The sequence below is a fragment of the Cyprinus carpio genome, chromosome B16 (assembly GCF_018340385.1).
Source record: "Cyprinus carpio isolate SPL01 chromosome B16, ASM1834038v1, whole genome shotgun sequence".
In the NCBI taxonomy this organism is placed as follows: Eukaryota; Metazoa; Chordata; class Actinopteri; order Cypriniformes; family Cyprinidae; genus Cyprinus; species Cyprinus carpio.
The window spans coordinates 5,241,855-5,269,202 of record NC_056612.1 but is presented as its reverse complement, the minus strand read 5'-3'; the positions used below and the strand labels follow the sequence as shown (position 1 = coordinate 5,269,202).

The 27,348-nt window shown below is 38.4% G+C and overlaps 2 protein-coding genes across 3 annotated transcripts in view; one reads left to right on the top strand and one right to left on the bottom strand.

Moving 5' to 3' along the window:
* Positions 1–21,448, bottom strand: part of LOC109106365 (inhibitor of Bruton tyrosine kinase-like) — a 30,341-nt gene extending 8,893 nt beyond the window's left edge. Inside the window, exons 1-21 of one of the 2 annotated variants that reach the window (XM_042740418.1) lie at positions 21,269–21,448; positions 18,450–19,273; positions 17,108–17,204; positions 16,543–16,667; positions 11,665–11,775; positions 11,411–11,581; positions 10,973–11,090; positions 10,616–10,796; positions 9,972–10,095; positions 7,644–7,821; positions 7,401–7,551; positions 4,967–5,587; positions 4,108–4,194; positions 3,943–4,025; positions 3,013–3,050; positions 2,845–2,941; positions 2,664–2,765; positions 1,337–1,454; positions 580–640; positions 379–503; positions 180–292 (exon numbers count right to left, since the gene is read on the bottom strand). In XM_042740418.1, the coding sequence (XP_042596352.1) occupies positions 180–292; positions 379–503; positions 580–640; positions 1,337–1,454; positions 2,664–2,765; positions 2,845–2,941; positions 3,013–3,050; positions 3,943–4,025; positions 4,108–4,194; positions 4,967–5,587; positions 7,401–7,551; positions 7,644–7,821; positions 9,972–10,095; positions 10,616–10,796; positions 10,973–11,090; positions 11,411–11,581; positions 11,665–11,775; positions 16,543–16,667; positions 17,108–17,204; positions 18,450–18,773 (3,025 nt within the window). In that variant the 5' untranslated portion in view covers positions 18,774–19,273; positions 21,269–21,448. Of the gene's footprint in view, positions 1–179; positions 293–378; positions 504–579; positions 641–1,336; positions 1,455–2,663; positions 2,766–2,844; positions 2,942–3,012; positions 3,051–3,942; positions 4,026–4,107; positions 4,195–4,966; positions 5,588–7,400; positions 7,552–7,643; positions 7,822–9,971; positions 10,096–10,615; positions 10,797–10,972; positions 11,091–11,410; positions 11,582–11,664; positions 11,776–16,542; positions 16,668–17,107; positions 17,205–18,449; positions 19,274–19,753; positions 19,832–21,268 lie in introns of those variants that run through there. The other variant, XM_042740419.1, reaches the window with a different exon arrangement.
* Positions 21,449–22,153: 705 nt separating this feature from the next.
* Positions 22,154–24,536, top strand: tpbgb (trophoblast glycoprotein b). Its single transcript, XM_042740420.1, has one exon. It carries the CDS (start codon positions 22,615–22,617, stop codon positions 23,761–23,763), a length of 1,149 nt encoding a protein of 382 aa, XP_042596354.1. The 5' UTR covers positions 22,154–22,614; the 3' UTR covers positions 23,764–24,536.
* The last annotated feature ends 2,812 nt before the right edge of the window (positions 24,537–27,348 follow it).

Genomic DNA, 27,348 nt, shown 5'->3' with positions numbered 1-27,348 from the left:
GCTAGGGTGTTCTGAGTGGTTGCTAAGGTATTCAGGGATGGTTGCCCACTGGTCCATCTCAAACGAACTCACCAGGGGGTCTGATAATCCTATACTCCCAAGTATAAGCAACAGTGAGAGTGCTGGTTGCTCAGACACAGTTAACTGGAGTGTTTCATATGCAGGGGGACGGAGCTGACCTGCAGGGGGCGGGCTCTGGATGACATCAGACAGATTGTATCCACCAGAGCTGTCCGAGCGCCGCCGGGGCTTCCTCTTAGCCCTCATCTTGGCCTTCTTCAGCAGGCTCTCGCTAGATTGAACACAGAGAGGACTCTGAGTACAGCTGGACAGTTCTTCATGTCCATATTACAGTGTTTCAGCAGGTAGATTTCACACCTGGAGTGATCGGCTTCAGAGACGCTTTTACAGTCCACAGCCGAGTCCCACTCTCGGTCCTCATAGGCGCTGAGATCCGGAGCGTCGGCGTATGGCGTGATGAGACGTCTCTGCATGGCTGGGATCTGTCAGAGGAGTCTGATGTCAGGATCTCTGAGCAGAGCTTCAATGAAGCAGACGAGAGCGATGATTTAGACTTACCATCCTCCTGTACGCAGCTGTCAGATCCAGGAGGACATCATCGCTCAAGATCTCCAGCGCTCTGACAGACACAGACACACAAGCTACATCTGTTAGCTTTAAGTAGGAAGAAATTAATACTTTTATCTATCAAACATGCATTAAATTGTTGACAGCAAAGACATTTATCAGGGTTTCTATTTAAATAAATGCTGTTTTTTTGAACTTTCCATTCATCAAAGAATCCTGAAAAATAAAATGCTTCACAGTTTTCAGAAAAATATTGTGCAGCACAACTGTTTTCAACATTGATAATAATCAGAAATATTTCTTGAGCAGCAAATCATCATATTAGAATGATTTCTGAAGATCATGTGACACTGAAGACTGGAGTAATGATGCTGAAAATACAGGAATAAATTACATTTTAATATAGAGTCACACAGAAAAGTTATTTTAAATTGTAATAATAGTTCACAATATTACTGTGCAGTTCACTGTGTTTTTGTTCAAATAAATGATCAAATAGCATTCTATTTCCTGGGCATGTAATGTCTCTGTGATTCATACAAGAATGTTTTCTATTCACAATGCTTTAACTTGTTTTACCCCAAAGTGAAAGTTCAACCTCCTATACCTTATTCCTAAAATATAACGGAGCTGAACGCAAGCAAATTCAAGGTTAAGAGTAAACTTAGGAAACTCTTGTAAGCGATCAGGCTTAACAGATGTGAGCTGTAATAGATTGATGCAGCAGGTTTAATGGTCTGGATCTCACCTGGACTCCAGCAGCGCTGCCATGTTGAGGACGATGAACTGCAGACAGGACAGTTTGAGCTGATCAGCGTTGTATACGGTGGCAAACTCCAGCAACTCTGCTGCGTTCTTCAGCGTCACTGCACACAACACACCCACAAAATCACCTCATTCTGCTCTGTCTGTTTTGCTCTGCAACATTTTGGACTCTGCATAGTATATTATATGCAATGCTATAATAACAGTCATTTCAAGTGAAAGAAAAAAGTTAAACTGTTATAGTTACTTTTACATATTATTCAAAATATCAAGTGACAGTCGTTCTTGGAAGCTGTTCTTTGGTCATGAACTGAGAGCATTTGGTTCTAAACAGAAAAGATTTCTGATTTATTGTTGGTGTTGTTATCTGATGGCTCATGAACTATTACGTATGTTCCTCATGCTGCCAGTTATAATTGTGGAAATGACAGCTGTTTGCTTAGACCTATTTGGTTGTTGCGCTACTGCATGCCAGCTTATGTTTTAGCTCTGTATGCTTATTTAGGTGTGCAACTAGGAATGTACTTTGTCTAATGTGTGTTTGGTTCTAGTTTATATATATATATATATATTTAAAGTGCCCCTACTATGGATTTTTTTAAATTACCTTCCATGCAGTGTGTAACAGCTCTAAGTGAATGAAAACATACAAAAAAATTTTAAATCAAAAAAAACATTCTACATAAAAATAATTTCTAAAAAAAAAAACAATCTACTGTGAATCATTGAAACGAGTCGTTTTTAAAACAAATCCCAAGCCGTTTCATGTTGATGTCAACATTAAACATTAGCATATTGTCCACAAAGCAGCACTGCGCTCACAAACGCTGCTTTATCAGGCATCACAGGCGAGATGAAATGAAAATGAGAGCATTCAGACCAATCACTGCTGATTAGTGTCACGCAAAAGAGGGGTTTGGGATAATGAATCATTGAGTGAATCATTTGGGAGTCGTTGAGCAAGGAAGATAAAAATAAATGCATATTATAAAACAATGAAAGTGTTTTTTGACCTTGTGTGATCTTTGGGACTCTCAAAACCAAAATATGAACCTTTCATAACCCATAATCGAGGCACTTTAATTAGATATTGTGTATTACAATTTTTGTTTATATCTGATATTTTTAACAACCAAAAACTGGTCATTTTTTTGTCAGCAGCATGATGCAAGGCAGATTTTTGGCAACATTTAAGCTGCTTTTTTTCAATTCAATAAAAGTAAATGAAAACAAGAGCAGATGAGCATTAAAAACAACAACATGGCCTGTGTAATACAAGTTTAAGGTCACATGACAGACTGCAGACGTACGGTTCTCAGTGATGGCCACCTCACAGATCTCCTTCAGCCTGGTGATCAGCAGCTGATCCGCCACCACCAGCACGTTACACACAAACTCCACATTCACAGACTCTGAGATATGAAGAGAGACACGGATTACACCCACGAAAGGAGGAAAGCCAGGTAATGAGCACAAAGTCTGCGGTGTTACCTCTGACAGTGGGAGACTCGTCGGTGTAGATGTACTCCAGAATGGCCTGCAGGACCTCAGAGCTGGTGGGCAAATCCAGCGCAGTGCAGCTGGTGGCCTGAAGAGGGCAGAAGACATTCACATGAACACAACAGTTCCCCTTCAGAGAGTCATGTCATTTCATCATACCTCAATCCAGGGGCTGCCCAGCATGCTGTTGAAATACTCTGTAGAAATAAGAGAGTCAAACTTAAATCCCTCTTATTCAAATATGAGAATCTATACTTAGTTTATGTGAAACACACATGAAGAATGTCCACAATGAAGGTGAATAGAGACTGTCAAGCGCTTGAGGATCATAAAATTTTCAGCCAGAAACAAACAAGCTATGGGTTAGTTTTCTAGTAATTTCTACTCATTTTCAAATATCACTGTCTGAAAAACTGCAGTGGAGGCACTCTAAAAAATCTCTTAGTTTTGGTTTCAATAAGGTCAAAGCGGTTTTCATTTGACCTTAACCAACATTACTGATTATTATATTATGATGTTGAGAACAATTGAGCTGCTTCATATTTTTGGGAAAACCCTGACATCTTATTTTTCAGGATTCTTTGAACACAAATTTCTAAACAACATAAATAACCTTAAATACAAATCTAATCAATTAAAATCACAAATGCCTAAAAAAAGTACTACTTTAAAAAAAATCATACTGACCTGTGTTATTTCTTTGTATCAGTGATAATATTCTTTTATAGTTTTTAATATTGTTAATATTCATTAATAATTTAAACAATTCTTTAATCATTTATTTTTAGATTTTCTGTTTCCATTTTTTTGTAATTTTGTATTATTTTTATGTCTATAGTTTTTAAGCTTTAGTTATTTCTATTTCAATAAACTAAATAAAAAACAAGAAATGTTGCACTGGCAAGACGCTAAAATAACTTTGTTTTTGTTTTTTCAGTCAATGTTTATGAAATGAAAATGCTTATGTCTTTAGCCAAAAAAAATAAAAAATGGTGCAAAGACATTTTCAATGCTTCAATGTTCAATTGAATCAGTCTGAATAAAGTTTACTGCAGAGGACACAAGTGTGAAATAAAACATTGATCTCACCCAGCCGAGCACACAAGACGCATTTGTGACAGGGAAACTCTTTGCCGTCCTCCGAGCGCAGTGTGACGTCACAGAGGTACGAGCTGAGGACACACAATGAGAAGATCTGTATTCACAGCCAATGAAAGAGTGTATGACCTCCACTGATGCTTCACAACAACACACCATTTTTTCTGGTTGAATCGCAGCTTGTAGCCCGTCTTCTTCTGCACCACACTGATCTTTCCATTTTCAAACTTCACCCCATCAAGCCTAGTCAGTCATAAAACACTTATTATTTAGCAACTAGGACACCTTGATGAATTATAGCAACAGCCAATAATAACCCCTCATTTACATACAAAAATACTGAAAGCACAGCAACAAAAAAAAAAAAAAAAAACACCTCAAGCCATCCGAGATCAGGATGAGTTTGTTTCTTCATCAGATTTGTAGAAATGTAGCATTGGATCAGTGTCTCATCAATGGATGCTCTGCAGTGAATGGGTGCCGTCAGAATGAGAGTCCAAACAGCTGATAAAAACATCACAATAATCCACAGCACTCCAGTCTTATCAATTGACATCTGAAGAAGACAAAAGCTGCATGTTTGTAAGAAACAAATCCATCATTAGGACTGTTGCTTCTCACTAAAATACGAGTCCATAATCCATAACACTTCCTCCAGTGCAAAAGTCCATCTCCTGTTGTCTCGAGCAGTTTCAGCTCGTAAATGGTGCTTTATATCTGTGCAGATTTCTCTTGATTCAGACAAAACAACTCTTTCACTGGAGGAAGTGTTATTATGGATATTTTTTTTACTTGTGGATTATTGTGATGTTTTTATCAGCTGATTGGACTCTCATTCTGACGGCACCCATTCACTGCAGAGGATCCATTGCTTAGCAAGTGATGGAATGATACAAATCTGATGAAGAAACAAACTCATCCTAATCTTGGATGGCCTGAGGGTGAGCACATTTTCAGCAAATTTTCATTTTTTGGTCAACTATTCCTTTAACAGTACAAGTGAACTTCATCTCACCGTACTGAGAGGCTCCCCAAGCCTAGTTTCTTGGCGACACCCTGCAGCATCTTCACTGGGTTTTGTCCAGGTTCACCGACATTACCACTCTTGCCTTTTTTCCCAGACTTAGTGTTTTTGGCTTTGGGCTTGTCTGCATCCTCATGAGTGTTAGCAGGAAGAGAGCGGTACACGTCCAGAGCGGAGCGGTTCTCCAGCCCTAGAGCCTGCAGACTGTGGATCAGCTGCTGCTGCGGTTCAGGATCGGAGCTCTGGTTACAGCGAGGGATGATGGGCCGGGTCCCGTGAACCAGCATCTCACAGGAGTCTGTGTAGATGAAGTGAAGCGCTTGCTCCAGCATCTCAGGAGGAACCTTCTCCAGGACCAGCAGGTCACAGCCCACTGCATCTTCTCCTTTCTTCACCTCTCCATCTTCCACACCCTCTTTGCAGCCCTCTGGCAGGAGCACTTTGCGGAAGAAGTCCGACCGTGTGGACAGGATGTATTTGTGTGCAGCGAAGGTGCGATCGCCAGCCTGCAGGGTCACGTCATGGATGCTGTCCGTCTCATCGGCTTCGGTCAGGAGGCGCTGGAAGTGCTGAGAGAACGTGGACGCAGAAGCGGTGGGAACTTCATACAAGCTGAAGAACAGAGAGAAGAAAAAGTTAACACAAGTAGGCTGAGAGTATATTACAACATGATTAAGATTGAGAACCAGTTCAGAACTAAATACAGGAACATAATGATATGCATGAAATTTTATTTCATTAATGGTTCTTAAATGCAGTGTTAAGATACTATTATAGCTTTTACTTTATATTTTTAATTTAATTATTTTACTTTTAGATAAAGTTTTTTGTCATTTATATTAGTTAGTTTCAATGCTTCAATATATATTAAAGGGGTGGTTGATTGCGATTTCACTTTTTTAACGGTAGTTAGTGTGTAATGTTGCTGTTTGAGCATAAACAATATCTGCAAAGTTGCAGCACTGAAAGTTCAATGCAAACAACGATATCGTCTTTTAAAATTCTGCCAGTTTAATGCCTACAAAAATGGCTGGTAAGGGACTACAACGAGCTTCTTCCCGGGTCGGTTACGTCACGAACCCAGATAAACCCCGCCCCCGGGAACACACAACAAAGTGGGCGAGGCCATGTTGTGCTGCTTGAGAGAAGAGGAAGAGAAAACTAGGGGTGCACATAAAAATCTATTAACAAATCAAACGCAATCACAACTTCCAAAAACAATAATCAAAACAAAATACCCAAAACCAATGTTCTAAAGCAGCGGTTCTCAATCCTGTGCATCTCTCTCTCTCTCTCTCTCTCTCATTCAGATCATCAGATCAGCTCCAACAAACTGTTCTATTTATACACTTATTTTCACATAGCAATGAGAAGCATTATACATGGACGTGCGTGCAGTTGCTGTACTGTATTAAGGCTTTAATCAGAATATAACCGTATATTAAAAGCTAACAGAAGCAGTAGCATTTACAAACAACAGTGTATCTAAAAGTATGAGACAACAACAAACAAACAAACCATTAAGAGCCGTGCTTGCACAGGTTCTGTGCGATCCTCTTCATTAATCATTAATATTCTCTGTGTCTCAATCAGGCTCAAATTGATAAGCAATATAGAGGACGTCATTGTTTACAATACAACCGGGGCACATTCTGAGGGGCGGGATGTTCAGACGCGCTCTAGAGGCAGTTTAGCGAACACACTGAGCCAGTTGACCAATCTCAGCCCATCGCGTATTTCTGAGGGAGGGGCTTCATAAAAACAGGAAATAATCAAGGCGTTTGTCAAAGAAGGGACAGATCGGTGTGGAATAAAGGTAAATTAAGTGAAAAATAATGCATTTTTTTAAAAAACTATCGGCCAATTAGTAGGTTGTCTGTGTTGGCAAAAGTATTTAAATCTTTTGTTAACGATCAAGTGAAACAGTTCTTAACTGAAAATAAAGTTTTAAATGAATTTCAATCAGGCTTTAGATCAGGTCATAGTACTCTTACAGCAGCTATGCTGGTTACAAATTAATATAGTTTGTAACATAATTAATACAGTATTTAGGGACAGATTTATTCATCAACTGGTAACATGGCTGATACTAATTCAGTATTTAGTCTTTTCCCATATGTTAAGAAGGTTAAATCACACTTCCACTTTGTTTATGTCTTTAAAAAAAACAAAAAAAAAAACACATAACTTTAGTAATTTCCTGGTTTTGCTGATGGTAATTTACAAAAAAAAAAAAAAAAAAAAATCTGTTTGATTTTAAGAACATTTTTGTTTATCTTTGTATAACAAACAACTTTGATCAGAATTAACTGGAACTATTCCGTGACACCGAAAGCCAGAATTGTTATATTCCAGTATTCCAAACAAATGAAAAGTCATTTAGTCACACACATCTGTGCCCTTGAGTCATCATAATTATCTGCACCTGGTTTTTGGATCGGCTTGCAGCACTCCAAAATTTCGGCCCTTTGAATCCATGGTGATGCTGACGGCTCTGTGGACGTAAGGAAGCTTCTCCAGACGGATTCGTTCATAAACACCTCCTCCGTCCGGGTGACCGGACACCTCTATGCCATCTGACACAACAGAGCATTCATGTGTAATGGGTCTAGTTAGAAATCCTGTTTTATTTGTAACATTTCAAGTGTTAAACTGATCTTCTCAGTACCTTTTTTGTCTACAGCTTTCTTGTACTGGCCCAGCCACTGTCCACTGAAGCCCTCTCCGTCCTGAGTGACAAACATCATGCTGTTCTTACTCAGGGCGATGTCTGACATGAAGACCTGCCGGCCGTACGCCCAGCGACACTGTCTCACTGAAGTGCCCGTAGAGCGCCAGCAAAACACCTGAAACATCAGAGAAAGACAGAAGAAAGCAGGAATATGAATATAATGAATGCAACACCATCTAAACAGTTGCTAATGTGTTCTGAGTGGTTGCAAGGTTCCTTACAGACTCAAGTCAAAAACACACAGACAAAAAGCTCTATGAAATCGGTTTTATTTATTTTGAATTTTTTTGTACATTTTTCTGGATTTCATTATAATGGTTAAATAGAATTTTAGTAAATAAAATCATGTTTAAATAATTAAAATCATGAAATTTATACAATTTAACAAAAACTATTTAAAAGTTAAAAAAAAAAAAAGACATTTATAAGGCTCTATGAAAGTAGTTTTATTTTTTCCCAATATTCTGATTTATTTTTATGTTTTAATATTTCTGGGTTCCTTTTTAGGTTTAATTACATTTTAATAATCACAGTTAATGTCACAACTTTATTCATAATTCACACTGTACCCACTTAATAATTAATAATATTTTTACAATAACAGGGCTCAGCTGAATGTTTAGTTATAATTAAATACAAATTTACTATAAAAAAAATGGTGGTAATCGAATCAAGACGTAAAACATTAACAATTAATCCTGAAACGTAATCAAAACATAATTCCTTTTCCTAAATAGTCTTTTTGCGCTGTAGACACTAATGCGTATCACTATTTGATTAATAATACTGCCCTACTTTTCATTTAATAATCCAAAATATGCCAAATTTCATGAGACCGTACATTATACAGTAAATTCCATTTTCATGACTGGATTCCACAATTCCACGTCAAAGAAAATCTTAAGTCATACTTCTCAGAAAAGCAATAATGCACCTCTTATCAATCAAACAAGTCACGTGATCAGAGGTACCAGGGTTTGTTTAAATCCCTTATGAGCAAAAGCAAAAATGATGGTGTTTGCTAAAGCAGGCATTTATTAAACAGATGGACTGACAAGCTGTAAAGATATAACTCTGGCATATTACCAGGTATTTAGGTATATGTGCTTTGCAAATTAAATGCCAGCATCAATACCAGCACAAGCAGCTTTCATTATAGAAAAACCATGTTTTAAAATATACAGATATGAAAACACACTGGTATTGACGCTGTAAAAATGCAAAATCATTAAGCATGACTAAATCCAACTTGGACCCCATTCCACTAAGTGGGCTGTTCCAACTGATAGGCTTTTATCAGGCACGTACTGACCTACAAGACTGAACATCTTGGTCAAGCAGACATTATAACCAGCTGTACATCACAGTGTATTATGAGGGAGTAAAAAAAGGCAGCAATAAAAATGAAACACTGTTTGGAAACGTGATAATTTAGTGGCCAATTACTACTTAGCACTTGTCAGAGTAACAAACAACTTATTTCTGTCATCTGATGCTAGTACCAAAGTTCTGCTTTGGATACTATAGTTCAAACATTCTTTTACACAGGCTAAAGAATCATGTTGGCAACTGTGGCCAGTCACTAGTCCCTAGCTTGGTTTAAATCCTACCTGTCAGATCACTACCACTGAATTTGTGTAAATGAAAATCTGCCTGACCTAACTACTGCAAAATATGGTGTGCCACAAGGCTCTGTCTCAGGCCCTTTGTTGTTCTTTTACTTTAGGTGATAATATTAGAAAACACAGCATTAGTTTTCACTGTTATATAGACCACAAAGATCTCTATACTTATTCAAGTTCAGATGAAAGTGGATGATGGATTGTACTGAATTTATGCCAAGTCATTTCAATTTGTTAAACTATGATTAACGTAAGCACTTCAGATGAAATTATTTTAGAAAAGCTTTTACAGCTACAGAGGAAAGCTAGATATTTTGCTTTTTGGAAGCTATATTGATATTAATTTGAGACTGATGGTGCGTTCACTTGAGCATCTTCAGCTTGATTTGACTTGAGTGATAGACTTGCTCTTTCAGTAAAACAACAGATTTTAAAACAGGGATCGTAACAACTTCATGAGCATTTTTCATGAGAATCAGGTGTATTTGTATGATTAGGACAGCTCAGCTGACTATGGGAACAGACCGCTTTGGACTTTAATCCAAGTTTATCGTAAATTTTGTTACACAAGGTATTTTTGGGCAATATTTTTGCATGTGTACTCAAGAGATTGAAGTTCAGTTCGGTGTCATATATCGCTCACCCTTCCAGCTTCATCTAGAGCCAAAATCACCAGCTTCTCTCCTCCACCATCATGCAGAAGCTGAGGATTGATACGATGATCCAAACTACCACCGCTCACTAGAACTTTCTTCAGGTTCAGCTGTCTGGAGGACAACACAAGGACAGTGTTAACAATAGTTAAGTTTCAATTTAAAGCTGTGAATTAAACTTGTGAAAAATTGGAATATTGCATTAAACATTTGCGACTAAAGCAGTTTCCATCTCATGTGTTCAAGAGAACAAAACCAGCATTTCTTGGGAAATTAGCACAAAAGTATCAGTAATACAATAATAAAGAGTTGCTTCAGCCGGGGAAACCTGTGACTCTTGTTTCCTGCATATTAAATTAATTGTGCCTCAGAGCATGCAAATGAAATTTGCAGTAACAAATGCTGTCGTGTTATCTTGCATTTGGATGACTGATGTTTGGGAACTCAATCATGTGAGACACTTCTGGGAGGTAATTATACAAAATCATTTTGGTGACAGACGGACAGACTCAGGCATTTCAGAAAGACTACAACAATATTTTAGATGGTTGAGAAAAGTCAGTTGTGTGGTTGAACAAAATCTGGATAGCTGAAACAACATAATGGCAAACCCTAGTCTCTTAACTCCACTCACTTGGATGCCAGTTTCTTGCACTGATAATCTGCCAGCAGGTACAGATCTCCCTTTTCGGTCACACACACAGTGGCCCCATTGCTGGCTGCCACCATAGCGATGGTCACATCCTTGTGGTGCAGAGCGGACACCTGTCGAGGAACAGTCACGCACTTCTCTCCATTGGGCTCCAGCAGGTAACCTGAATGTATCACAATGGTTAGACCACAAGTTTTCATATGGGAAGAGGCAAATTAAGCAGATGCTCTGATGAAATTTCATGAAGAGGATTTGTGAAACACCTGAGAGACTTTAGATCAGTTAAACAATCTGTTTGTTTGTATGTGATAAACAGATCTGGGTGCTTAAGCAGCTTACCAAGCTGGCCACCATTTAATCCTACGGTATACACCGCATCTCGAGTCCAAAGAACAGTGTGGAACCTGCCAGCTGCAACACCAATCACAGACCTTCCTTTCAGCGACTTAGAGGTGACCTGTGGTCAACAGAGAATAACATTAAAAGATGCAATTTATGGAATTACCTATACCTAGACACTTAATTTCCAGCAATATCATCAACTTGAATGCACAGATACTATCTGAACTGAGCTAGGTGATGAAAATTGAGTGTTTAATGTTTTGCATTATTACACACTATTTTTCCTATTGAATACTATCAAGCTGCTTTGACACAATCTATATTGTTAAAAGCGCTATATAAATAAAGGTGGCTTGACTTGACCCAGAATTTTTATTTTGATACATCACTAGTTTCGAGATACCATGTGTCATGGATAAATCCAGGCTGTCCGACCTGTTTGGGAACTTGGCTGGAAGCAGGAGGAGGTGCCAGGCCCAGCTGATGGTGAGTGTTGAGCCCAAAGGTGTAGACATACCCTTCTTCTGTCAGAACAACAGTGTGATCTCGGGCCGCTGCGATCTGAGAGCAGTGATGGGACAAAAGCCCCTCCACCATCCGGGGAACCTTTGATACGAATGTGGATACCAAGTCTTAGAAAGACAGCAGATGTAGAAATATATGCATCAATCGACACAAAAGCGTCTCACCAGATATGTCTGTTCATCACCATGTCCGAGTCGTCCACCCTGTCCATGTCCACATGTGTACACCTGACCCTTCTGGGTCAGGAAGACTGAGTGGAACTTACACAACACCACTAACAGACACAAACACACAACAATGTTACCATCATCATTCAAGACCATGTTAATGAAGATAGACCGTCATCTTACCGATATTTGCACACTAAAGCCACACTTATGTATAGCACAAGCTCTCTCTTTCAGCAAAACAATTCAAAAATAGAACCATGTTTGGTTTGAAATTCTAAAACAATAAATGCACTTTTTTAAAAGTAAAACAAAGTTTAGAATAATAGAACAGACTGACAATTTTAAATTCAATAATTTTCTTACATTTGTCAATTTTTAGTAGCATGTGCTAAGGTAAAACAGCATCAATGATTGTCTATATTTGCATAACAACCTGTATAATAATATGCATTTATCTAGTCATTTTAAATAAAGAATACAGTAAACAGTACAATTTTAAATAACTGTTTATTTTCATATTCCAGTCTTCAGTGTCACGTGATCCTTCAGAAATCATTCTAATATGCTGATTTGCTGCTCAAGAAACAAGATTATTATTACAAATGTTGAAAACAGTTTTTTGTGAAAAACAGGATAATTTTTCTTTGATGACTAGAAAATTCAAATAAACAGTTTATTTGAAACAGTAAAGTTTTGTAAAATTATAAATGTCTTTACTGTCACTTTTGATTAATTGCATCACTGCTTAAAGTGGTCAGATGATGCAATTTCAATTTTTCCTTTCTCTTTGGAGTGTTACAAGCTCTTGGTGAATAAAGAAGATCTGTAAAGTTGCAAAGACTAAAGTCTCAAATCCAAGGAGATATTCTTTATAAAAGTTAATAGTCAACCACACCCCCCTAAAATTGCTTGTTCTAACACGCCTCCACATCTCTACGTCACTGTGTGGGAACGCTGTGTGTTTCATTGTGAAAGCGAAACTACTTTGTTTGTTCTTCCAAAAGAGGACACAACTAGTAATCAGTGGTTAAGTTGTATTTCAACACTGTTCTGGAACAGTTCAACCCAAATATTCATATGTGTGCAGTGCATTTTATGGTGGACGAGGACTGTTTCCTGAGAGAATAGCCCACAATGCCGGTGTCTGTTTCTATAAAGTGGGTCAGTCTGGCACTTCTGACTCACAGCCTGTAAGTATGTTTTCATATTTAAAGAATTTGCCACTGATGATTCAAACGCACGTTTTAAGCAGTGTAGAGTAGCGCTTGTTGTTTGTCGTTTTTCCGATCACAAATGCAGACATGGTTTTGTTCACGCAGCGTGATACGCAATGTGTAAAAAGACAGTATAAGTCATTATAATCAGTAATTATGTCCCCACTGGATGCAACAAATGCCTCGTTTATAATGGGTTTTATTGGTTTTGCCTCATTGTGCTGTGAGATGCCATTACAGTATGTTAAGGGGCGTAACATTTCCGTCATACACTTGAGGCATTCAGCCAATCACAATGCACTATATAGCTGGCCAATCAGAGCACACCTTGCTTTTCAGAACGATGAGCTTTTTAAAAAATTTCTGGGTCATTTTTGCAAAAACATCTAACGCAATTACATTTAAACATCATTAAGTGTAGCAAAAACTTTAAAAGGCCACTGTAAATATAATATCATTGGAGATTATCGGTTGATTAAGAACTGAGACCTGGACAGAATAACAGCAGGCCAGAACATACCAGCTGCATTCTGCTCATCACGAGGGCTTGACTTTTAGCCATGACAGCTTTGCCCTTTCTCTGCAAAGCATGCCAGCTCTGGATTGGCTCGGAGTCGAAAACAGCGGAGCAGGGGTGCCAAGGTCAACATCATCACTAATTTAACACACTCCTCAAGACTGAAACAGAAGCAAGAGATGTTCTGTAAAGAGTCCAAACTCTGCGCTGATGGGCAGCCGCTCTCACTGGCTGCCATCCGCATGCATTCGCAGCGCTTATTTAATCTGCTGCTGTTATCCCTGAATTAATATTTTAATATTTAACCAAAAGCATCTGCAGAACAGCGTGGCGGGTCACAATGCGCTCTGTTTCCATGTAAGGGGGCATTGGAGAGCCGATGAAAGGGTCAGGAAACAAGATCCGGCATCACAATGAGCAGTGCAAAATTAAAGGACTGCCCTGCACTTCAGAAATTAATTAGCCGAATGTAAGTAAACACACGGACTGAATGAAAAATGAAATGCATTGCTGAAGTGTCTTCTCAAGGGTAAGATGCATCTCCATCATCTTAAACGGCTGACATTTTTGGCTTAATGCACTCATTTTGATCACCCCTTAACCACATGGGGCTTCTCCTTTCAAAAATGCCCAAATCCCAAGTGAAAGGCTGACAATGGGATCATGCAACGCTACTGGATCACATTTCCCATCCACATGAGCACATGTTGGTTATCCATCCAAAATGCAAATGAGTCCCCGCTATGACCGTGGAAAAATGGAAACTTATACAGCGTTAAAACATGAAGCTGGCATCTTTCAGGGTCAGGTATGCCAAAGCAGCGACGCTCACCTTAGCCGCATGAGTTCCAACACAAAGAGCTTCTCTTCATCAACAAGAACATAGTTTTCATCCTCGAGGGCATTCTCAAGAACAATTTACAGAGTAACAAAGAGGTCCCAGTTTCCTGGGATGGTTTGCATGGACCCTTGGAGGTTTTTGTTTTGAAGGAGGTTCCCTGTGAGGAGCCTGTTATCAAGGCAACCCTCGCAGGTCCTCTGTTTTTACCCTCCTCTCTTGTTGTCACACGTAACCCTGGGGAGTTTTAGGCCCTCACACAAACCTCTGGGAATTGCATTGCGGATGAGGATTTCATAACACTATGTGCCTCATCAGCAGAAAATAATCCATATAGATGTATAATGATGCAGAGAAGTTTGAGAGTGACTGCGTCAGAAATATTAAATAAGCTTTTGAAGATAAAAAACCTGCAGTAAAAGCGCTCTATTCTTGGTTGCTGTCCCTCAGTGCTGGAATGGCTTAAGTGTTTATTAGATCTGGGTGGTTATTTTATTCTTCATATCTTTAATATGATTTTCTTTTTATCTTACTGTATTTTACTGTATTGTAGTTTTTTTGCATTTCTAGTACTTTGGTACACTTTTTAAGTGCTTTATAAACAGGGGTGCACCATAAGTGGTACGCATTTGCGCATGCGCAACCGAAATAAAAAATGCGCTGTGTAAATAAAGCTGTGTTTATGCCGTGCCGTATTTACCATAATTCCGAGATGACAATGACAACATCGTTGCTGTTTACGTCCATGGACTGGCGATTATCTGTTTCTTATAGCGACAGTCAACAAAATGAACCCGTGTGAAAGAATGTTACTGGCAGCTGTAAAGCACAATACAAGTAACAGCTGCTATATATGCAAAATTGCAAATGTGTCATTATTACACTTTCTAAAACTTTTTCAAGTTGGTACAGTAATTACGACATGACATGTCATGAACGCACCTTAAGTTCAGAGCGCTCATAACAGCTGTTATACCATGGTCTGTCAGAATACTGGATTCTGATTGGCTGGCAGGTGTGCATTAAAACCATTTAGTTTAATCACCGTTCTATATTAATGCTCTGCTTTAATTTAAGCACACAACCCACAGAGAGAGAGAGAGAGAGAGAGAGAGAGCTTCACTGTTTGTAGAGAGACACGCTACACAGGTAACTAATTGATAAAAGAGATAATTAATTTAAATAAATGCTATAATTCATTCAAATAAATGTGATCTTACCGAAGTATTTCATCCCTGTGTCTGATATAAACCGGGTAGAATCCTAGAGCTAACGAGCTGTGACTGACGAAAATAACCATAATTTTTACCATTTTGGTAACATTTTGTGCTGCAAACATCCTTAACAGTTTAACTTGTTTATGCTGGCAAATGACCATGGTATAAGCGGGATAATGCATGGTTAACTGTGCATTAAACGATTTTAATGTACTTCGAGGAAGCAACCTTGGCCTTCATGTCTTGCATTAAAATTATTTTATGCACAGCTAGCCATGCATTATCCCTTTCTTATTCACAATTAACATTTTAGATTGACAAACTGTAATACTGTCATACTAAGATCTTTATTAGAACTGAAAGCGTAAATCTAGGCAATTCGCTGCTGTTTTCAAAGCTTAATTCACTCTTCAATTGGCAGCGCTAAACCCAGCGGCGCATATACTTGCTTGCTAGCAACCCGGCAAAATAAAAGCTTGCGGATTTTAATTTGTAAAATGATGAAAATTCATAAAAAATAAAAACTATACTCACTAAAAAAAATTTTTTTTTATTGAATACTCCTTTTTTATTTTCAAATATAATATTTAAAAAAATATGAAAATTCATATAAAAAATATACTTACTAAAAAGTAATTATTTTTACTGAACACTCTTTTTATTTTAAAATATAATATCCTCACACTTTATTATTTCATTTATTGTTTTATTTATTTATTTAAAAAAAAAAGTACATTAATATTATCACAGTTTTAGATTTTTTTTTTATAGTGATATTTAATGCATCACTATGTGCCAAGTGAGGACCAAACCAAATATCCAGGTGCTCTTATGAGAACCAGGCTGAAAAACATATGTGCACCCATCTTTATAAATAATAATAATAATAATAATAATAATAATAATAATAATAATAATAATAATAATAATAATAATAATAACGTTGATTGAATTGATTAAAAAAAAAGGAACAAAAATGATTGATTAAAATAAACTTTAAAAAGAAACAGAAAATACTACATGCACAGAGAAAAAAAATAAAAAACTGCCTTTTTCAAAACTTTAGTAACACTGAAGGACATTTACCTGCTTCACATACGTCCGAGACCTTGAAAACAGGTCCACGATCTCAGGATGGTGTCTGCTCTCCTGGTTTCCGTGTCCCAGACTAAAATTTGTGTTGCTTCCCCAAGTGTACACTTCAGTAGGGTCTGCGATGAGATCAGATCAAACAAAGTGAGCTATATGTGCTTGTGTTTGTTAAGTTGTGCGGTAACAAATACTGTTTACAGGTCCAAGTCTCTACTCTCCAAGCGAGCATTCAATCATCACCCAGTTAACCTCAATATGGTGTCTAGCAGCACAGCGTGAGTGTATATAAGCACCGTTTTCTGCTGGAATCTGATAGTGTGTTTGGATCCAGAAATGGTGATGGCAGACTAAACTAGTGGACTGATTGGTTTCAGTGATTTAAGGTTTAAGCCTTCATGTCATTAAAAACCCTCATTTGACTCAGACAGTTATTCATTCACATGTACACGTATTCAAACTTGGAGCATGAAGGCGAATGACTTTAATAATTATCATGAATACTTCTTTAGCACTGGCACATTCATAAATATGAATAAGGAAATGAGTCCGTGTTGATTACCAGTGTTTCTGAACACAACGTGAGCTGGCCGGTCCTTCATGGTGAGGTCTAGGGCAGTAAGACCCTCCTTGTCCTGGATGGACAGTGCTCCTCCACGCTGGAACACGAACATATAAACACAATTAAAGAAAGTCATACAAACCAATAAACCACTGGAACGGGGAGGAAGAGATCCAGCTGTTCTGGTGACTCACATTCCACAGAAATCTGTTGTAACTCTCAACGGTAACTGACTCATGTATCACGCAGGCCAATTAATCAGGCATTATTACCGTATTTTGAGATTACTGGCCCATGAATATAATAACCACTCTGCCCAAATTAACAGACGTGGATTATCACTAATATGACCATTCCAGTTTTGGATGGGAAAAAAGCAAACTGTTTGTTTAAAGTTCATTTTAAAAGGTGAAGTGTGCACAGTGTTGCCAATCTGTGGTTTTCCTGTGGAATCGAGCTACTTTAACACTGTAGCCGCGGGTTGTTTTTCATGTCCGTGGGCTGAAGTGACCCCAATAACGTGACATTAAGCCTCTGCAATGCAAATTTTACCAGGGGAACCTTGCCAAAAAAAAAAAACATTTTTACCCCCCATAATGTGACTTTTTTTTTTTTTTTTTTCGGGGGACCCAGCTCGAAACGCCATTGGGCTAGTTTTGAGCAGCAATTGGATGGGTTTTGTTGTGACCTGGCAACCCTGAGTGTGCAGTTTCTGTGCCTCTATAATAATAATAATAATAATAATAATAATTTGTTACATTTATATAGGGCTTTTCTAGGTACTAGAAACACCAAAATAAACTGCAATTTTATGCACATCATTTCACTTCATCAAGGCTGCATTTATTTGATGTTTTAAATTTTTTTTTTTTTTTTTGATGAATAGAAGTTTCAAAAGAACAGCATTTAACTGAAATATAAATCTTTTGAAACTTTACAAACGTCTTTACTGTCACTTTTGATCAGTTTAATGCATCCTTTCTGAATAAAATTACTAATTTCTTAATACATTTTTCCTTACCTCAAACATCTGAATGATACTGTAGCACAGATTCCCCGAAAATATTAATCAGTTTTCAACATTGATAATAATCAGAAATGTTTCTTGAGCTGCAAATCAGAATATCAGAATGATTTCTGAAGATCATGTGACACTGAAGACTGGAGTTATGATGCTGAAAATTCAGCTTTCCGTCACAGGAATAAAATACATTTTACAGTAAATTCATATAGAAAACACTTATTTTAAATTATAATAATATTTCGCAATATTACTGTATTTTTGTAATATTAGTATTGGCAGCAGTGAGTGACACACTCGTATTAATGAAGCAGTGCTCACCTTGATGAGCCCCATGAGGCAGTGAATTTGCCCGTAGAAGGCGCTGCGGTGCAGTGCGGTCCACCCAGACTCCTTGTCCTTCGCCAGCATGTCGGCGTGTTTGCTGTCCAGCAGCCACTGAAGCAGGTCACGCTTTCCCAGAGAGGCTGCGAGGTGCAGAGCGGTGCGCCCGAACTCATCCCGCAGGGTAGCTGCATTGTGACAGTGGACAGACAGGAAGCCACGCAGACGGCCCTCCGAGCCACTGGTCAAAGCCGCGATCACTTCCTCTGCGTGCCTCACAGAGCGGCACTTCAGTGTGCAGTCAGGACTTCCCAGACTCATTTTAGCTTCGCTAAGTTACAACCCCAAAACATCCAAAACACCCACAAGCTTGTGCTTTAACTTCTCAGACTAACATAGAAATTAATTTCTCAAATAACTGCAATAAATTAAAGAAAACAAAAATAAATAGGGAACAGGTTTAGCCTTCCTGTGAATTCAGGGCGCTAGAATTGTGCCTGTGTTGAGGTTCCACGGCACCCTAGCGGCCCCGAGAGCGAAGATCTAGCTCATCTCATCCCTCCACGTCAACAACACAACCCACAAAACCCCTGGCACGATCATTAGCATCAAAGAAAATACTCATTTCGCTGTACAAAAACATACAAATGTATTCCAGTTCTCTCAAAAAAATAAGTTAACTGTGTGATCTATCTATCTATATATATAGTATTTTACAAAAGGCAAATCCTGTCCATTCAAGAGTCCATCAACTCTGAGGGGAAAGACTCCTTCCCCCCAAAACGCTCCACCGTTTAAGCCTCCATAATTGCAAAAGGTGCCTGAAAAGAAAGAATGGCGTCAGATTGATATCAACTTCACAATACAACAATACCACCAACATGGCAACTAAACTGCAAAACTCACCAGATCATACAATGACTAGACTAGGCTGAAAACCACATAAAGCACTCAGATTAGTTATGTCTTATGTAAAATTATACATAGCACATATGGGTTTTTTTCTTTAGTTATGAATGCTTTTTTTTTTTTTTTGCTCAACAGTTTATCTGCTAACAATATTCAACAGTGGACTTTGTTGAGATTATCATAGTTTTAAAATAAAAATAAAAAAATATAAAATATAATAAATATCAAATGGATGGTCATATTTTAAGATTGGGTCTGAGGCAAAACATTAAATATATACAACAATGGCATTAGAAAAGTAGTAATAAAACTTCTTCAGTAGTGATTAGTGAAATAAATAAACAAACAAAAGTTTAGAATAAAAGAGTTTCCAAGTCAGTGTTTAACGTCACCTTCAAACCTGCAAGTTCATAACAAAAATATCAAAACAAAGTTCTCATACTGCTGCACCTTCCGTATACCGCTGGCATAAAGTGGGCTTGACGTTGGACGTTCGATATTCGCAAATCTAGGGACCGTCTCTAAAGTTACATGCGAAACTACTATACACTTCTCTAACGTCAATAGCATACAAGGAGAATGACTAACAGTCATGAAAACAACTCTTAACTGTTCATCCAGGTGTCAACTATAATGCACACCTTTTATATTTTTCATAATTATTCAAATAAACTGTAAATCATATGTAAAATATTGCTACTTTTCATTACCAAATGGACTTAAACATAAATTTAAAGCTCAAAAGCATTTGAACAGAATGACTCACATTCATTAAACATACTGTAAAGTGTTCATCTAGGTGTCAGCTATAATGCACACCATACATACATTATATATATATATATATATATATATATATATATATATATATATATATATATATAATTAATCAATTAAACTGTAAATCATATGTAAAATATTGCTACTTTTCATTACCGAATGGGCTTAAACGTAAATATGCCATATAAGCAATATTTTACATATGATTTACAGTTTATTTGAATAATTATGAAAAATATGAACGGTGTGCATTATAGCTGACACCTAGTTGAACACTTTACAGTATGTTTTCTGAAAGTGAATCATTCTGTTCAAATGCTATTGAGCTTCAAATCTGCATTTAAGTGCATTCGGTAATAAAAAGTAGCAATATTTTACATTTGATTTACAGTTTAATTGATTAATTATAAATATATATATGTATGGTGTGCATTATAGCTGACACCTAGATGAACACTTTACAGTATGTTTAATGAATGTGAGTCATTCTGTTCAAATGGTTTTGAGCTTTAAATTTATGTTTAAGTCCATTTGGTAATGAAAAGTAGCAACTGTTTTCCATATGATTTACAGTTTATTTTAATAACTATCAAAAAATACAAAAAGGTGTGCATTATAGTTGACACCTGGATGAACAGTTAACAGTGGTTTTCATGACTGTAAATCATTCTCCTTGCATGCTATTGACGTTAGAGAAGTGTATAGTAGTTTCGCATGTAACTTTAGAGACGGTCCCTAGATTTGCGAATATCGAACGTCCAACGTCAAGCCAACTTTATGCCAGTCCAGAACCCTCCACCTTCAGCTGAATATGGCTTCATCCTTCAGTCTCACTGGTTTTTTGGGTATTACTGATCATAAATGTGTTTACATCCCAAATAACTGAGCAAATGATTCAGTCCAGACCATCTGGAGACCACAAGCTCTCTCTCCTTTAATGTAACGCCAGTCAGGACTTCACACTGACACTCTGTGATCCAGTGATGTTCAGTGGGAATAACGAGTCCATTAACACACGCACGTGTCGCGGTCAGGACACAGTAAAGCGCGAGAGAGAGCTGTCACATCCTCGTCATCATGTTTATGACCCACACTGACACACTGCCAGACTGACACCGCGCGCTCACCTGACGCTAGATGAAAGAAAGGGCCATGTGTGTGTTGTCCCCTGAGCGGCAGATCCACAGACACATCTTTAAAGCAAACCTTGATGTTTTGCAGCAGATATGTTGCAGTAGAGTTCGTCGGTTAAGTAAGACCGAGAAGTGCAGACGCTTGAGTAACACGAATTCTGATTGGTCCGTCAGACACGTATCCTCCTTACACGTCATTGGACAGTTCAACTCGCAGTCCTGTATCGTTATTTGTCATTGGACCGCTCGGGGTGTAAAAAGGGCTTCACAGTTTGCGCTTCTGACACAAACATGTCTTATTTTATTGTAAACATTCCAGTTAGTTATGATTTTGCGCATATCTCGTTGACAGACTACACTGTAAGCTGGTTGCTAGTGTCATGGCGAGTTGGCAAGGGAGTCCCCTCTCTTGCGTCAGCGCACTGGGGGCGGGGCTTACGGGGCATACCGAACACAAGAGTCACATGAATCATATTATCATAGATAGATAGATAGATAGATAGATCGCTTGTGTTAATGACAATGAATCCGAGTGGAATAACTAAAAAATAATTTGTATGCCCGTTTGTAAATAAATAAATAAAGTTATTTCGATTACTTTAATTTACTCTTGCAAAAGTAATTATAAAAAAATACTCAGAAACATTTTTTTTAATGCATAATAAAAGCTTGACACTCGTATTTATTGGTTGTGTCGTGTTTATAATGTTTTATATCCAGAATGTGTAACTACTAGTTTATTTATCTGCACGTTCCCCTAAAAGAATGTACTATTTGGAAAACTCTGCTGGATTTTGCTGGCTCGTGTGTGGTCCCTGGCGCCCCCTGTTTGCTCGTGATGGTACAGTCCAGTGAACGGCGCTCGGTGTGGATCCGGCGAGCGGCGGGGGGAGTCATTACAGCAAGCGCAGCGGGACGGTGAGATGCTGAGCCCCGAGCGCCACACAAAACAAGACACGGCGAGTCACACGAGTACAGGTTTGTCTTTTTAAAATATCAGGGACTTTAATAATACCTCGGACTTTTTAGACAGGATTCGGAGTCGAAGGATTGGGAGAAACTACTTCTGAAGAAACTCGTTTTTGAATTCTGGATGTGAAAAAGAAGGGACGATACAAACGCATAAAGTGACGGAATCAGAATAAATGCATTTTGGATCGTTAAAAGTTAAAAGGAGTTAAAATCAATGCGTTTGAAGTCCAAGGAGGTATCCTGAATGATAGAACAAAGGAAAAGATGTGAGATTTTACGTTAAACGGTTGTTTGAGAAGCGCGAGCACGTTGCTTTCATCTCTGTGGAAAGAAATATTTTCCCGCGGTTTGATTTACATAGCTTCATAATGTCCCATTTGGGATTACTGCATTTGCTTCAACTTCAGAGTAAACAAAGGAACATGTGTAACCTGACTCTCTGTGTTTTACTCTTCCTGACGTGTTCCTGCTCGTCCTTATCTTCATGTCCTGCCCAGTGTTTGTGTGAAACCACGGTGGTGAACTGTGTTAGCCAAAACTTCAGATCCATCCCACAGCCCCTTCCAGAAAACATCACCGAGCTTAACATCAGCGGTAATGATATAAGCAATCTGAACAATGAATCCTTCCCCAGGCCGCTGGAACATTTAACACACCTTTATGTGTCTGGAAGCCAAGTGGAGGAATTAGACTCCATGGTGTTTAAAAACTTGCCAAGTCTGCGTTTGCTTGACCTCAGCAACAACAGGATTTCACAGTTCAGCGTTGAGGCTTTACCTCGAGACAACAAGATTGAGGCTCTAAACCTCAGCAAATCCTTATACAATTACTCCTACGTCGGTGTGTTCGCAGATCTGTTCAAACACAGCCTGCCGAAGGTTTCTCATCTTGATTTGTCCAGTAATGACCTGGTGCTCCTTCCAGAAGGCATGTTCACGGGTTTGTCGGACCTCACTGTTTTGGATTTGAGGAACAACTCCCTCGTTACAATCAGGAATGACACGTTATGCAATCAGGCACTTAAAGAGTTGGACTTACGAGACAACGCGTTGAAAGTCCTGCCCAACGTGACCCTGGAGAAGTTCAGTTCGATCCCTGATTTGCGAGTCAGACTCGCGGGAAACCCCTGGCGCTGTGATTGCAATATTGAGGACATGTTGGTTTGGTTGGAGAGACATCAGTTTGTGGTAGACAGATTAAACCTAACCTGCACTGGCCCGGCAGAACTAAAAAATTTCCCACTTTTACACCTGGAACAGTCGCAGCTGTCGTGCTGGAGCAACGCTGGGGATGCGATGGACCGTGCGCTGGAGCCCTCCTATGTGTTCTTGGGGATGGTTCTTGCCCTCATTGGGGTCATCTTCCTTCTGGTCCTTTACCTTAACAGGAAAGGGATCAAGAGGTGGATGTACAATATCCGTGACGCATGCAGAGATCATATGGAGGGATACCATTACAGATACGAGATCAACTCTGACCCGCGGCTAGCCAACCTCAGCCTCAACTCCGATGTGTGATGAGACACATTTGGAGAACTGGCTTGCACGACTGGCACACAATGATCAGACTCTAGCTTTGCATGAATACATATATAACTGTAGAGGTTTGCAGTGACATGCATTCTTTTCCCTCGGATAGGAAGTTAACTGGATTTTGCAAGCATCAACCCTGTTACGTCTTTCATATATGCTGGTGTGTTGCTATAATGTTGTCCAGTGACGCATGAATCAAGAACATTAAGTGCATACGTTTAGAATTCATATTTTCTTTTTTATAAAAGCACAATGGATGGGGCTGTGGAGGGAGTCTGTTTTTTTTTCTGATGAAATCTGAAATTACAGAGTAACCTGATGTCAGAACAAATGGTAATGTTATTTTTTTATAGCTTAGTTCAGTGCTTCCCAAACCTGTCCTGGAGGACCCCTGCCCTGCACATGTTGTATGTCTCCTTAATCAGACACACCAAGTTTAGTTCTTGGAGTCTGTACTAATGAGCTGATGAGTGGAATCAGGTGTGTTAGATAAGGGAGACATACAAAAGATGCAGGGGTCCTCCAGGACAGGTTTGGAAGCACTGGCTTAGTTAATTTCTTCTGCAAAAAAAAAAAAAAAAAAAAAAAACTATTCAAACTGCCATGCATGTACTTATGTATTTTTTGTATCAATGTAAAATGATGGCAATATCCACTTTTTATGATGAGTTATTGGTTTTTATATTTACATTTGTTGGCTGGACATAGATCAACTCTTTTCTCGGGGATGCCCTGTTGAATTAAAGGTCTTGCACTGATCTTTTCTCTCCAGTCCAGTGATTTTAGGTTCAGACTTTATTACCATTACAAGAGACAGAATTTTTATATGTATATAATACTTTCTTTTTTTCAATGATTGCTACTGAGATTATTTCTGTATTAAAAATCAGAACTTGAATTGCTTCCTTTTGATATAATCAGTAGACTACTACAGTAACAGCACAGCATGCATTATGCATATTTGATTATTTAAATAATATTGAACTTACTAACATTATTTATTAAACTGAACCGACGTCTATCTCACATACCCCCAGCATCACATTCTGGAAGACTATATATTTTTCAAAGCTGTTTGTCATCCTTCAGGCCGTGAAGATAGACCATGGTAAAACAGGACCTTACACCTACTCAAGGTGCTAAAGCTGCAATGATTTGCATAACATTCAAAAACATCTGTTTGGGATGGGCCTGCAGATCCTGGCATAATATTAAAACGACAGTCGTGAGAGACATTCATGCAACATCAATCATGACTGATCATTTCCAGAAGCAGATTTAATAGCCAGCATTTAGTAGCTTGTTATTTGTGATGTTTATGCTTGAGAAGCACTGAAATCCAAATGGGCTTCTTAATGAACATTTCCTGGTCTCGTCGGGCATGTTATTCCAAAGAAAAGCAATTTGTCTTCATTTTTATCAAAGCATAATCATTTTGCCATCTCTTTCAGCTGACGCCACAAATGCCTCTGCTCTAAATCACCTCACTTTTTAGCAAAGCAGTTGTGATTCAATCAATTTCCGACCTAAAAATATTTGTTTTGTTGTTGAGAATTGTAGCATTCCTGCAAGCATGTTAGACTACAGAATTAAAAACAGCATTTCACACTGACCTGAGACATAAGCTGTCCTCTCTTAAGTTGGAATCATTGTTTTTCTTTTCATAGCACTTAGGCAATGGTTGGTTATTAAACAATGAGGCAAAATGATTAATTATTAACACATTAATATTTGGAATGCAAAAGGCAACTGAAATTATGTAAACAGAACTACATAATGGTACTGAATGTGGAAGATTTCATATTTAAGACTCATGATAAGACTGGTAGCAAAACCTGAGCAGAGTGCTGTATGAGATACAACAGAGCAAATATACATTTCATCTCCATTCAACCGTGTGTGACTACAAGTCATTTGCTCTCTTATAGCTTTGAATGTTATTGTGATGTGCTGCAGCTTAACACAAAAATGATTGTTTTCGATTGCGTTCGAACCATATTCCAGGTTTGGATGTCATGACTTGATCTTTGACGAGGTTAATGGAGTTAACCATACATTATTCATTTAGCATTCAAGGAATGTAATGTATCAGTATGTGTGTTACCTGGGAATTACACCCTTGATGGCATTGCTATAGCTAGGCAGGCGAACGCCTTCCAGAATAAGGTAAGAAAAATATGTTTCACATCTGAAAGTAACTCCACCTGAAAGTTTACCACCAAACCCGAACAATCAGCATCATGCAATGTGTTGACCAAGCATTCACATTGTGACCCTCCACCACGAAACCAGTCTTAAGTCGCTGGGTTATATTTGTAGCAATAGCCAAAAATACATTGTATGGGTCAAAATTATAGATTTTTCTTTTATGCCAAAAATCATTAGTATATTAAGTAAAGATCGTGTTCCATGAAGATATTTTGTAAATTTCCTGACGTAAATATATCAAAACTTAATTTTTGATTAGTAATATGCATTGCTAAGAACTTCATTTGCACAACTTTAAAGGTGATTTTCTCAATATTTAGATTTTTTTGCACCCTCAGATTCCAGATTTTCAAGTAGTTGTATCTTGACCATATATTGTCCTCCTAACAAACCATACATCAATGGAAAGCGTATTTATTCAGCTTTCAGATTCGTATAAATTTTAACTTTGACATATTGACACTTGAGACTGGTTTTGTGGTCCAGGGTCACTTTTGTGTACTTGCATAGTATATTTCTGGCCTGGTGTGTTTGCATTATAACCTGACATGTTTGTTTCTGATTTATTCCCATTTGGCTGATTGGTGTTATAAGCTACTACTGCCAAGTTCTCCCAGTTTCAAGTCTTGCATGGTAAGCACGAGTACCAGCGCCATCAGGAGCTCAGTGGTTGAATCAGACGCGGCTCTTTGTGTTGGGTTGAATCTGGCAGTCGGTGACACTCCAAGGAATCGCCACACCTTCCCTAGAGGACAGGGCTCGGTCGCCTCTCTCCAGGGAAGGAACAGGTGCTTGCTATCTCACGTTTCCATGGCAACAATCTCGACCTCACACGCTCGCTGTGCAGTGGGTGACTCTCGGCAGACTTTTATTAACTACGTAGCTCAGACATGCTTGGCAGGGCAGGTGTAATTTGATGGAACAGTAAAGGCGGGAGAACCTTTAAAGGAGGGCTGGTGCTTTCACTTTGCCATTGCAGCCTCTTAATAACCCCTCATGCGTATTAAACCTAGTCTCCATATAGATGAAAGCAGGATTGGATATTTCAGCCAACTGAGACTTTTTTCCAAACTCTACAACTTTTGACTCTGCTATTAATTTCTCATTGTAGAAATCTCAGTTTTCTTGAATCTGCTTCTCTTCACATCACTCCCAGCTGCTTATGCACCAGACTGTGTTGCCACCTGTTTTCCAATTGATGTTTTAACTGTCCATCCATTCATTTTGAATACGTAGCCTGCAGCATGAGACTGACATTCACTTTTATTATTATTTTATTGCAGGGCTTGCCTAGGCTCGCACAGCAATGAAATGGCACAAAGTCTGGTCCACATTGCAGCTTATCCACGCCACAGAAAGAGG